The 11,938-nt window shown below is 42.0% G+C and overlaps 2 protein-coding genes across 2 annotated transcripts; one reads left to right on the top strand and one right to left on the bottom strand.

Moving 5' to 3' along the window:
* The first annotated feature begins 427 nt into the window (after positions 1–427).
* Positions 428–6,495, top strand: LOC123096106 (probable inactive leucine-rich repeat receptor-like protein kinase At3g03770). Its single transcript, XM_044517710.1, has 8 exons — positions 428–979; positions 1,965–3,549; positions 3,991–4,124; positions 4,345–4,585; positions 4,683–4,894; positions 5,012–5,058; positions 5,190–5,295; positions 6,058–6,495. The coding sequence occupies exons 2-8, from the start codon at positions 2,211–2,213 to the stop codon at positions 6,292–6,294; spliced, it is 2,316 nt and encodes a 771-aa protein (XP_044373645.1). The 5' UTR covers positions 428–979; positions 1,965–2,210; the 3' UTR covers positions 6,295–6,495.
* Positions 6,496–6,731: 236 nt separating this feature from the next.
* Positions 6,732–11,543, bottom strand: LOC123096107 (protein ANTHESIS POMOTING FACTOR 1). The gene is made up of 12 exons (XM_044517711.1): positions 11,223–11,543; positions 11,018–11,103; positions 9,658–9,761; positions 9,005–9,105; positions 8,870–8,936; positions 8,683–8,782; positions 8,148–8,261; positions 7,941–8,078; positions 7,772–7,856; positions 7,618–7,667; positions 7,141–7,297; positions 6,732–7,050 (listed from the first exon to the last, which is right to left on the bottom strand). Exons 1-11 carry the CDS (start codon positions 11,227–11,229, stop codon positions 7,154–7,156), a joined length of 996 nt encoding a protein of 331 aa, XP_044373646.1. The 5' UTR covers positions 11,230–11,543; the 3' UTR covers positions 6,732–7,050; positions 7,141–7,153.
* Between the last annotated feature and the right edge of the window lie 395 nt (positions 11,544–11,938).

The following is an 11,938-nucleotide window of genomic DNA, read 5'->3' as shown; positions in this document are numbered from 1 at the left end:
GGTATTGGACGCTATTTATTTGCCACTTACATCCTAAAAAAATGATAGTTACGCGGTACACACACATGTGATGTGATGGTTTCTCACTATTTACTTCAGAGGTTGGTTTGGAGAAGTACTACACACTTCTGCGTTCTGGACCAAGAATGGGCACCCTTCTTCTCTGCATCTACTAGCGTGAAAAATACAAGGACTTGCCCCTTGGTAGCGTCCAACCAAAGCCGTGGACCATGGACAACGATCACATCAGATCAACCCATCTATACCAAAACTTACGGCAAAATTCCACTGCGACAGCAGAGACCGTATCCATCCATCACAGATCACCAGGACCGATGAGCGCAGACGATCCCAGACGAGCTCTCCTTGGACGGGAGGCATCCTTCCCAGACGGCTGGCTGCCTTCCCCACGCAGTCGGCAGTCCCGCTCCCAGAGGCGCAGCGCAGTCAAAAAAGACATTAAAGCGGTTACTCTGCCGCCCCCAACCACTCCGCCTCGTGCTTTTATTGCTCGCTCTGCTACCGCCAGGCCCCGTCCCGAGTACTGTAAACCAGTAACAATGGAGGATGGCTGCTCTGCTCGACTCGATTGATCTCTCTCCCTGGTGGTGAGGTGCGGCGGTAGCCGGTAGGCAGCAGCTGGGTAGCGTTGGCTCGGCTGTGTGAGCGTCCGTCACCCCGCCGACGGGCCATTACTCGCGCGCAGGTGGAGGCCCGTCGCCGGCTTTCGCTTGCTGCCTTGCTGGGGGAGGCGGGTGTCGGGTGAGAGATCCCATGTGCATTGGGGCCCTGAAGCAAGCAGCAGCAGCAGCCAGCGTCTCTCGCGCCGCGGGCAGCCGCGCGTCTCACCTGCCCCGCCTCTCTCTCCCTTAATTCTTGCCCGCCGCCGCTCCTGACCTTTGCGGGTGAGCAAGGAGGTGGGGAAGCTCCTGTGACCCGCGGTGGTGGTTCTCGGGGAACCCCCGGCGGCCGGCATTAGGTCAGAGATTCTCCTTGTTTGTCTGCGGTGGATAATTTATAGTGTTGATAAACTATGCTCCTGCTCTTCGTTGCCTTCGTGCCTCCCTGTTTCTTTGCAGTTCTCTTGCTCTGTTTCTGTGTGTGATTTGGAGTGAAGTTTATGCATTCTTCATCTTCCCCGTGCGAAGAGATTCCCCACTCATCTCTACCTGGAAACTCCAATTTGCTTTAAGTTTTAGAAAATGGAAGAAAATTTGCTTCAATTTTCTTTATCATTTTGAGTTTTTTTTGTTTGTGTGTGTAGATAATGGAAGAGAACATCCAAAGATTCCCACAAAGAAATTATTACATTTTCCTTTCCCCGCCGCAATTTTGTTTTGCCTTCAAGTTTGCTGCTTTTTTGGGCTGTCTTTTTTTAGGTTTTTGCTTGCAAGCTCAGATTTGTAAGTATCTAACTTGTTTATCATTCCCCCCCTTCTGCTTTTTGCTTGCAAGAGGAGTCTTAACATTCCTTCAAAAATTAACGGACGAGTTTGAGATAGATATATATATATATATATATATATATATATATATATATATATATATATATATATATATATATATATAGAAGTAGAATATGTTCAATTTACTGTAGTTGCTGCTGTGCACTTATTGAAAATCAATGCTCTCCCCCCTGTAGTTGTCACAGTGTGTCATTTTCTTTGTCGGGTCCAAACAGTTTTACTTACAAGCCTGCACCTTCAAATATATTTTTACTGCTAACAAGTAAAAACCATTCCCTCTATTTTTCTTGTTCAAAGTGGACTAGACATTGTTTGGGATTTTGCTGCCACCAGCCGCCAAAATAGTTTGGGGTGTTTTTACGGTGAGCGATATTATGCGAATCAGCTTCTGTGACAGATTCGCTATCCTTTTTTTAGGATAAGAGTAAGACACATATGCTTTTGGCCTTCATTATTTCACCCTCGCTAACTTACTGAAAATTGTTAATTTTCGCGCAGGAAACAGGTCCTGTAGATCAATAAAAGCAAAGCTCTTTCAACGAGCAATTTTGCTGCTGCAATTCTCCTTCCTGCGTTTCAACGAGCAATTTTGCTGCTGCGATTCTCCACCCTGCCTTTCAATATCAAAGTCCTGGCTGAAACTCTGGAACTCCTGGTCGAGAAATTGGAAAGCGTACAACTTGCCAAGATACACAGGCAGGCAGTTGAAATAGGATACAGTCTTGGGCACAAAGCTGGGCTCCAATGGCTTGGCAGTTAAGTGCCTTTGTGATGGCCATAACCTGTTTGATGTTATTCCGAACAAGCGAGCAGTCCTCAGAAAGTGAGCTGCTGCAGCAGCTCAGGAAGCAGCTGGAGTACCCCAGGCAGCTGGAAGTCTGGAATAACCCAAGTGGTAACCCCTGCTACACTCAGCCCACTTCGGTGGTCACCGTAACGTGCGAGGGGGATGCCGTTACGGAGCTCAAGATCGTTGGTGATAGGATCACTAAGCCACCAAAGTTCAGTGGCTATCCTCTTCCAAATGTTAGCCTCTCTGAAGCCTTTGTTATCGATTCATTTGTCACTACGCTGACAAGGTTGACTACCTTGCGGGTTGTGATCCTGGTGTCTTTGGGCTTATGGGGCCCTCTCCCAGACAAGATTCACCGGTTGTCTTCGCTTCAAGTGCTTGATCTGAGCTCAAATTTCTTGTATGGGTCGATCCCTCCGAAGCTGTCGGCGATGTCGAGGCTTCAGACCCTGACACTGGATGGTAACTACTTCAATGGAACTGTGCCAGACTGGTTTGGTTCGCTCTCGAACCTCACGGTCCTTCGTTTGCAGCGTAACCGGTTGAAGGGGCCAATACCAGCTTCAGTTGGTAAAGCTACAATGCTCAACGAGCTAGCTCTTGCCGGCAACAATATCTCAGGCGAGGTTCCAGCTTTGGGCAGTTTGGTAAAACTTGAGATGTTGGATTTGAGGGATAACGAGTTAGATGGAGAGCTTCCAGACATGCCTACAGCATTGGTGACAGTCCTGCTCAGCAAGAACTCATTCAAGGGTGAAATTCCTGAAAAGTTTGGTCAACTGAAAAGGCTCCAACACCTCGATCTCTCATTCAACTTTCTCGAGGGCAGCCCCCCTGAAGAACTCTTTGATCTCCCAAACATGAGTTATCTGAATCTGGCAGCCAACATGCTCAGTGGATCACTTCCGAGTAGTTTAACATGCAGCAGCACCCTGGGCTTTGTGGATCTGTCTACCAACCGAATCACAGGTGACCTGCCTGCTTGTCTAAGTGCCAACTTGAATAACAGGGTTGTTAAGTTCGACGGGAATTGCTTTAGTGCTGACCCTGAACACCAGCATGAGGCTAACTATTGTCAACAACCTTATGAGGGGAGAAGATCAGGCAAGGATGTTGGGCTTGTGGTTACTATCGTCGGTATAGTGCTGATTGTGCTTGTTCTTTCTCTTCTATTAGTGGCATCAAACAAAAGGAACTGTCAGAGAGTTACGGCAGAACAACAATTGCTGCAAAAGCAAATGCAAGATAATTCGACTCCAGGAATGTCCTCCGAACTGCTAGAAAGTGCAAGTAAGACTTGTTCTCCAGTAATATTGCATTTATACCCCCTCTCCCCCCGAGGTCTTACTGGACGTTGACATGTGTCATGTATGAATCCCATTGTTTGCTTTTCTATTTACGAAAATGCGTGGAGTTAGCCAGCCCATTTCTTTCTTCTTTAGATGAAGCAGATGTGATACTTTATGAGTTCAGATGCTTTATACAGAGAATGTTAATCCACATATTTTTACATGTTAATTATCCTGCCTTTGTTCCCATCTTACACCTACTCTGCACTATCCTATACCTTGTAACTGTATCCAAATGTGCTTCAGCTGAATGGCATGATGATGGTGGTACTTCCATGTTTTGAAGAAATTCCGATATCCTATTTGCAAATACCTCGCAAGAGACATTTTACTTCTTTATTTGGTGTCACTTTGAATCATTTTCTAGCCCTCTTCATTGCAGGGTACATATCTCAGGCTGTGAAGTTTGGGTCGCAAGTAATGCCCACACATCGTGTATTTTCTTTAGAAGAGCTAAAAGAAGCAACAAAATGCTTTGAACGATCGGCATTTTTAGGCGAGGGATCCATTGGAAAGGTTTGCTGATTTGTTCATAGATTCACCAATTTAAATTCGAATTTACATTAAATATCAGATGCATAATAAATCTACTTAAAATGTTAGCAACATAATTACTTGACTTCGTAGTGATGCAAATTGGAAAATTTAGTAGCATTCAAGTTCCTACAGCCATACTATTTTTGTGTTGCATTTGTTACAGCTTGGTTGTCATACACTTTTTTCCCTTGATCTTCAGCTATACAAGGGAAAACTAGAGAATGGAACCGTGATTGCAATAAGATGTTTGGCATTGCACCAGAGATATTCAATAAGAAATCTAAAGCTTCGTTTAGATCTACTTGCGAAGCTTCGCCACCCAAATTTGGTTTGCCTCTTGGGGCACTGTATTGACAACGCAGTCGATGAGTCAAGTGTAAAAAGGGTTTTTCTTGTTTATGAATATGTACCTAATGGGACTCTGTCTTCTTATCTTTCTGGTAAGGAACTACACCAAAATATCAGTAATTAAGGTTATATGAATTGATAACCATTCAATTATCTAATTTTCTTATTTGTGCATGCCTTTCTTGGCAGGCTCTACTCCTGAGAAAACACTGAAATGGTGTGATAGACTACATGTGCTGATCGGCATTGCAAGGGCTGTTCATTTCTTACATACAGGAATAATTCCTGGTTCCTTGTATAATCGGTTGAAAACTTCTAATATTTTGCTTGATGAACACCATATTGCGAAACTGAGCGACTACGGTTTGTCCATGATCACAGAGGAGATATACAAACATGAGGTTGGCTTGCCATTTAAACGAAATTATCATATCATGTTTGATCCCCTATTTTTAATACATGTGCATTCAGGATAATCCATGCTTGTTTTTAATGCCAATAATTCTTTGGGTTTACAGGCAATAGGAGAAGGGCAGAGATACATACAAAATAATGCTGAAGAATTGTAAGTCCCTGAGTCATCTACCATTGCACCAATTTACTAAAATAGATAAGCAAATCTGGTTACAGAGTTGAAGCATTCTATAATGATGCTCAGCCATGTCGAAACTGTAACGTCTATCGATGTTTTTGTAGGGAAACTTTGCAGGATGATGTATGTTCTTTTGGTTGCATTATACTTGAAGCACTTATGGGCTCCAAATTGCATAGAAAAGGAGATCCTTTTATTTTAAGTGAACTGGTATGTGTCCCCCTCTTGCTTTATAGTGAAGATTTAGATGATGCTTAGATGGATCCTTGCCTCATATTCATGTTTTATTTGGCTTTCAATATGCTTGTTTTCTTGGTTTTTATTTCGCAATGATTTCACAAGCCTACAGTAAAAAGAAATTGATTTCACAAGCCGTGACTCTAATCCTATGTTTTTCCATCCATGCCCTTTTAGAATATGCGCTCCAAAGAAGGCCCGTACTACTGTTTATATGCTTCATTTGATAACTAGAGAAAATGGGGTTTCCTATGGTTTATCACTGTTAGTATACACATTTGGTTTTGCTAACATGGTTATAACACAATTACTTGCCTGCCCAAAAAGGGATTGCAGTGTTGGCTTAGATTTTTTAGAGATATTTGGGAGTGAAAGCATCCAACTTTATCTCTACTCTTATAAAGATCTGAGTTGGTTGTGGTCTGTCCACTAAGAGATTACCTCTGAAGTTGCCAAGAAAATAATTATCAGAATTATTATCATACATCTAATGTAGTAGACATATGCAGTAAGCTAAAAGTGATCTGTTAAATGCATGAACCTTCTCAGTGATGCTGCTCACAGAGAAGCTCATACAGAATTCAGTACCCTGACTAATTTGTCACGATCAGTGTTTCGGCTAAGGCCCCACATCTCTCTGAAGCCAGCATGGATACGCTTTATTTGTAGTAACACTTATGAGCGAAAAAATAAACACTAATTCACTGTCTTAGAAATATTTGCCTGTATCTGCAGGTTATGTCTCTATCATGCCAGGAAGAGCGCGAGCATGTTCTGGACCCGGTCGTGCTCGGGACCTCATCGCAGGATTCACTGTCAATGGTGGTCTCCATCACGATCAAATGCCTATCCGTCGAATCCTCGACCCGACCCTCCATCGAAGAGGTTCTGTGGAATCTGCAGTACGCCGCGCAGGTCCAGGCGACGGCCGACGGCGATCTGAGATCAGAAGTTTCCTCGCAAGCCTGTTAGCACAAGTGAAACCATGACCAGCAGAAACCAAGGGAAGATGACGACCAAGGGCCGTTTGCTCAGCACACCATGAAATGGAAATGACTAAGCTAACTTTTCGCATTGCGCATTTGCTCAAGAGGCATTTGTATACCATTACAGATTGATTAGCATGGCCAATTTCTGCTCGTTTTTGCATCTTATGTTACTAGTGGTTTTTTACTCTTGATAAGTCTTCTACGTATTGGAGTTAGAGCGTTGTTCTAGCACTAAGCATCTTCTGAGCATTGGTGCCCTTCTTTTATCAAGATTCAAGCGTCATCCTTCAAAATACCAACGCAGACTGGAGAGAACCCATGCCTAACAATTGAAGCATTTTTCAAGTATTAACCTCGTTACAAAGGCAAATTTGGCAAACGCACACTTGGAAACAGTAATATTAACTACTGACATCATACTGAGTGAAGTGCTACATGATATGATAAAACATGATAAATCGCGAAAACCTGTTCACACGGCGCATAGTTTAGATTCAGTATCACATCTGTGCGCAATGAGGAGCTCAATTTACAGTTATACATACACTCTACCAAGGCAAACAGTGTCGCGGAAAGCCTAACGACACATGAGAGATGAGAGGCCACGGTCTAGACATACAATGTGCTACAGCTTATTCTTCCTCGTATTCACAGCTGAATGCCAGTGGAAAGTTGATCATCCTTGCTACCTTAGATATGCATACTTGATAAGCCGCATTGATCCGTCAAATGTCAGTATCTACAGAAAACAATCGAGTTTTTTTTTCTTAACATGGGAAAATCAAATTACTCTTATGCAGATGGCTAAAAGTAATGTATGCAAACTTACAAGAACAATCAGTTTACTTGGTCACGGCAAACGATCCCAGCTTCGATAGGTCCGGGACCCAGCAGGATAGTTCTGAAGATCCAGTCAAGAACATCAACGATCCTGGAGCCCACCTAACCAATGGTGGCTCGCTATCTGTGCTCCCCCACCGCGCAACCTGCAGGCCCGACCATCTTAGTGCAAGTTCGACTTAACAATCCACAATCACTCTACTACCAGAACTCAGGATAGAAATGCAAGCAGAAATGTTGATTGATTACCCCCGCAATATTTGTTTTTTCAATTCTTGTTTTTTTAGGTTCCCTTTCAGAATTGTTTCATAATTCACGAACTATCGAAATTCAGAACAAATCATCAAGCTAGATGGTCCTCTCTGCAAGCATTGCGCTAGTTCACTTATTGTATGTCACTTATAAGCAACTAAAACATATAAATAATCATTTAACTACAAAAGTAACAAGCCAGGTTCTTCCATACCTTCTTTCCACTTCTGACGCTCCAAGCAAAAACACTACCATCACCAGAGCCTGCAAGAACAAAAACAAAAAACAAAAATGAATAGGTTACTGGTTTAGTTAGGAAAAGAGAATGGAGTGATGATAGGAAAGGGTGATAGGGAAAGGCTTCTAACCAGATATGATATGGTTTCCATCAGGGCTGAACGATGCCTCCAATGTCGAATTGGTTACAACTGGCTTAACATTGTAAGTTGCTAGCTGCAAAAAAAGGTAGTCATAGGAGTGTTTCTAAGTCCTTCAGCCTGCATTACTTAAATGACAGTCGGTAGTTCAAATGCTTACACTGTTGCCATGAAATGAATCTAGCACATGAATACACCCTGCTTTGGTGGTTAAAAGAAGCCGCCTTCCATCACTGCTGAACTTTATCATATTGGCTTCTGATTCATCATTACCAACGGAGAAAATATTAAAAGGCCCCTAGGGATGTAAGATAGTTAAAAACGTATCGAACAATTCAAGTCAAACAACACATTCAATCACTACTACCTTCTCAAATTTTCGAGCATCAAACATCCTTACATAGCCACCATAAGCAACTGCGAAAACTAAACCCTGATCATCATATGAAACTGCGGGCCTCCCTTGCACACGCAGCAAGCCCTACAAAATCCAAAGGGAACATTTTACTGGCCAGAAATCATCCAATACTTCAACTATGAAGCCACCATATGTGTTTAGATGTTAAGAAATCCAGATAAATAAATTGACCATATCCAAGACACCTTCTGCCTTTAAAATAATAATACAGTAAATCCAATAATGATCATCCCGGAACAAAAATATTAACAGCTACAGGAATGTTAAGGATTCGATCCCAACTGTAGTACTTGGTATACTAGCTTTAGGATAATCATCTGAAGGAGAATAAGAAGATGGTTTAACAGAGAAGAAAAGGTAGAAACAAATCCATAATAGCTCTGTTAACTGTAATTGCAGCTAGTTAAGTGACATGGACGAGAGACCAATCAGAAAGAGGTTTTATTAGATAGCGTTTTCTAGTTTACAGCATCAATAGTTGTACCTGTGCTTTGTCAGCCCTCAGATCCCATAGGAGAACAGTTCGATCAAGTGAACCAGAGAGAAAACTGTCTTTCTCATAACATAATGACATAGCAACAACCCTGGAAAAGACAAACAGCGTAAGGATTTTTTGTTCGTGTTAGATTAACTGAAATATGTGGCCATAATTTGTCTTACGTACAACAGACCTGTCAAGATGGCCTTTGAAATATCTTACAAACCGGTTATCATTTAGAGAGAGTAGACGCAGAGATTCTGCAAAAGTGCATTATTTTCAGTATACGTCTTAAATCACTCTTAAGCGAAGACAGGGTATTACTTACCATCCCAACCATTTTTCGAGGAATACAAGACAAGAGTTGGGTTAGTAGTGAAGCACACCAATTCAACCCCATACTTTTTGCTATTAATGGTCTTCAAACATCTGAAATTTTTAACTTCATTAGAAATGAAATACATATCATGGACTAATACAGCACTGACTACATAAAAAAATAGAATTACTACAATAGTCTATATGCATCAAGTCACTTCCATGATAGGAAATTTGCTAAACTACTAGTACTAAAAATAAATACAGTAGTCATGTGGGGCCAGGCATACAGAAAATGCCAGGCTGGACCGGGAGAGGCTGTGCCATCTGACTTGGAGTGGCATCATGTGTATCCCCTGATCAGATATCTATCAAATTCTGTTTCTAATTAGTTATTAGACTGCTTTCAAATATTGGTTTTACCACATATAGTTGTCGAACAAATCATTTTCAAAAGCCAAGTGTAGTATAGCCTAACCCAAACGATTGCATATTAAACAAATCCAACAATAACATAATGTATTATGTAGTAAACAGAAGAACTAGCAAACCAAAAGCTAGATCTTAGGAAATTGTGTCTTGTGCTAATAATATATAATCAAGCTCTTTACTGATTATATAACATGAACTTCAGAAGAAAATTATGTAATGACTTGTACTCACACAGCATTTTGAATGTCATATAGGCGTATCGATTCATCATCACTGGCTGTCACCAGATAGTTTGTAGCCTTGCTGTGGAAATCCATAGAACTAATTCTGCCAATCTGCCATAAAATTATTGTATAGCACAATATCAAGTTACTATGGTAAAGTGAAATATGTCATGATCTGGAAAAGATGCATGTAAAGTAAAATTAAGTGACTATATGTAAGCTGAAAAAATATAAGCATTCATCACATGCATGCTTCTTTGAAAGGAGAGACTTTTCAAATACAAAATTAGGAGCAGACTTCTAAGAGGTGTCTGTTGTTATGTTCTAAGCTCAGCAAGTTGTTCGTAGTTAGTTCAAAACACCGTTTACAATTTGATATTATGGTATCCAATTAATGTAAAAACAAAAAAAAAGACTAGTAAAACAAACCCATTAAGCACTACTATCCAATGTACAATAGATGACACCGCGCGCGTTGCAGCGGGAATTGATAGCAATATTTTCCTATGAGATTTGGTTGTATGGAACATATATACTCCCTCTGTAAAGAAATATAAGAGTGTTTAGATAACTAAAGTAGTGATCTAAACGCTCTTATATTAGTTTACGGAGTGAGTATTTATGTTAATAATATGAGAACTAAAACAAAAAGTACACATGATTTGCTATATTTATTTATTGAGGTGGATCTTTTCCCATGCATGTTTGTATGTTGAGGTGGGCCTTTTCTCATGCATATTTGCGTTTTGAGGTGGCATATGTGCATGTTGAGGGAAATAGGTTAGTGGGGGCTGGCTATTTAGATATAGAGGATTCCAAACTCTGTGTATTTGTATTCTTGCAGTAGACATGATCCATTTTTTACAGTAATCTAAACTAAGTCCACAAGCATCTCTACTCCTTTGGAATTTGGATTAACTAAGTCCTTACTGGAAGGTGGAAGCACTATTTCAGTCCATCTTCCAATCAATGCGAAAGCACTACTTTTTTCTTCTACAAAACCTAATAACACTATTACAATCCCCTCTTCGGACCAATGTAAGTTGCTCCAGTACTAAGGGTGTGTTTGGTTTGTGATTTAGGTTGAGGTTTTGCTTGCCCATAAGTTGGCCAACATTGGCTAGGAAAATGAACTAGATTGCCAAAGAGGCACTGTCATGCCTAAAAGTTGGCAATCGCCCAAACAAAGACCAATGTTTTGGCCATGAACGAAATTTGGTAGGGCAGACGTTGGTGGCGATCCAAACATACCCTAAGACAATCAGCTATCCGCATGAGCTTCTTGCTTTTCGAGAAAAGACCAAACAAGAAGGGATGATAGCTCATAGTTCTAATCAGAGCTGAGAGAGACGAATTGAAGGCCTTACATAGTCCCGGAAGGCCAGACCGACCTCCATGGTCTTGAGCATCTCGTCGGTGACCTCCATGGTCACCCTCTCCTCCTTCTCCCCGGCTACGAGATTAACAAGAAGAGAACAGCAAGGAGTCAGCTTTGGACACAAGGGCCACGAATCGCGCGACCGACCTATTTGGGCTGGACGGAGGGAAGGATGGGGAGGTCCGAATTCGTACCTGGCATCTTGGCATACACTCGGCGGCGTGCGGTGGCCGTGTAGCACCAGGACAGCCCTTGTGCACAGAGCCGACCGCCGGGAGAGGGCAAGCGGCGGCGGCGGCGGTCGCGGGGCAAAGACCTGGAGCGCACGGAGGGACGGGGAATAATTTTCCTTTTTCGGGGAAGGGGCGCAGCAGCCAGGTAGCAGGGACTAGGGCGGAGGAGGGTGGAGCGTGGCGGCGGCTCGCCGTCGCGGAGGGGGCGAAAGGAGTTTTTTTTTGCTTTTTGGAGGAAGGGGAAGGAAGAAGAAGTGAGGCGCCGCGTGCGAGGGAATTGGGCTGGCCGGAGCGTGGGCCGCTGGACTACTAACTAAACCGTACCAATCAGAGTTTCTCGGCTCAAACTATATAACCGTAAGCAAACACTTGCCAGCAAAGGATATGCTTCAGTAAAACCCAAAAAAATGAATAAACAAATAGATATAAACTGGTTTTTTGTGACAAACTTTGATAAAGAAATTCAATACCTGCAAATTTTTATTATGAAATTACATTTGTGGAAGTCGTGCAAAAAAAAAGAACTCCAAAATGCTTTTGAAAATAGTTTTTTGGGAGCATCGATTTTGTCTTTTTGCCAAGACTTCCACAACTGTCATTCTATGAAGAAACTTTGCAAGAATTTAGAAACATTTTCCAAAGTTTGCTAACAAAAAAATTCAGAAATTTTGATTTTT

The sequence above is a fragment of the Triticum aestivum genome, chromosome 4D (assembly GCF_018294505.1).
Source record: "Triticum aestivum cultivar Chinese Spring chromosome 4D, IWGSC CS RefSeq v2.1, whole genome shotgun sequence".
Classification (NCBI taxonomy): domain Eukaryota; kingdom Viridiplantae; phylum Streptophyta; class Magnoliopsida; order Poales; family Poaceae; genus Triticum; species Triticum aestivum.
Note: the sequence above shows the minus strand (reverse complement) of the source record. Positions and strands in the feature narration are given on the sequence as shown.

Bases quoted from the DNA above. Each gene is read 5' to 3' on its own strand.
- LOC123096106 (XM_044517710.1), top strand. From the start codon at position 2,211: ATGGCTTGGCAGTTAAGTGCCTTTGTGATGGCCATAACCTGTTTGATG. The intron at 4,586-4,682 runs GTAAGGAACTAC...CTTTCTTGGCAG, and splicing joins TCTGTCTTCTTATCTTTCTG to GCTCTACTCCTGAGAAAACA. The intron at 5,059-5,189 runs GTAAGTCCCTGA...ATGTTTTTGTAG, and splicing joins CAAAATAATGCTGAAGAATT to GGAAACTTTGCAGGATGATG.
- LOC123096107 (XM_044517711.1), bottom strand. The intron at 8,262-8,682 runs GTACAACTATTG...TGGATTTTGTAG, and splicing joins TGAGGGCTGACAAAGCACAG to GGCTTGCTGCGTGTGCAAGG. The intron at 7,298-7,617 runs GTATGGAAGAAC...TCGGGCCTGCAG, and splicing joins GCGTCAGAAGTGGAAAGAAG to GTTGCGCGGTGGGGGAGCAC.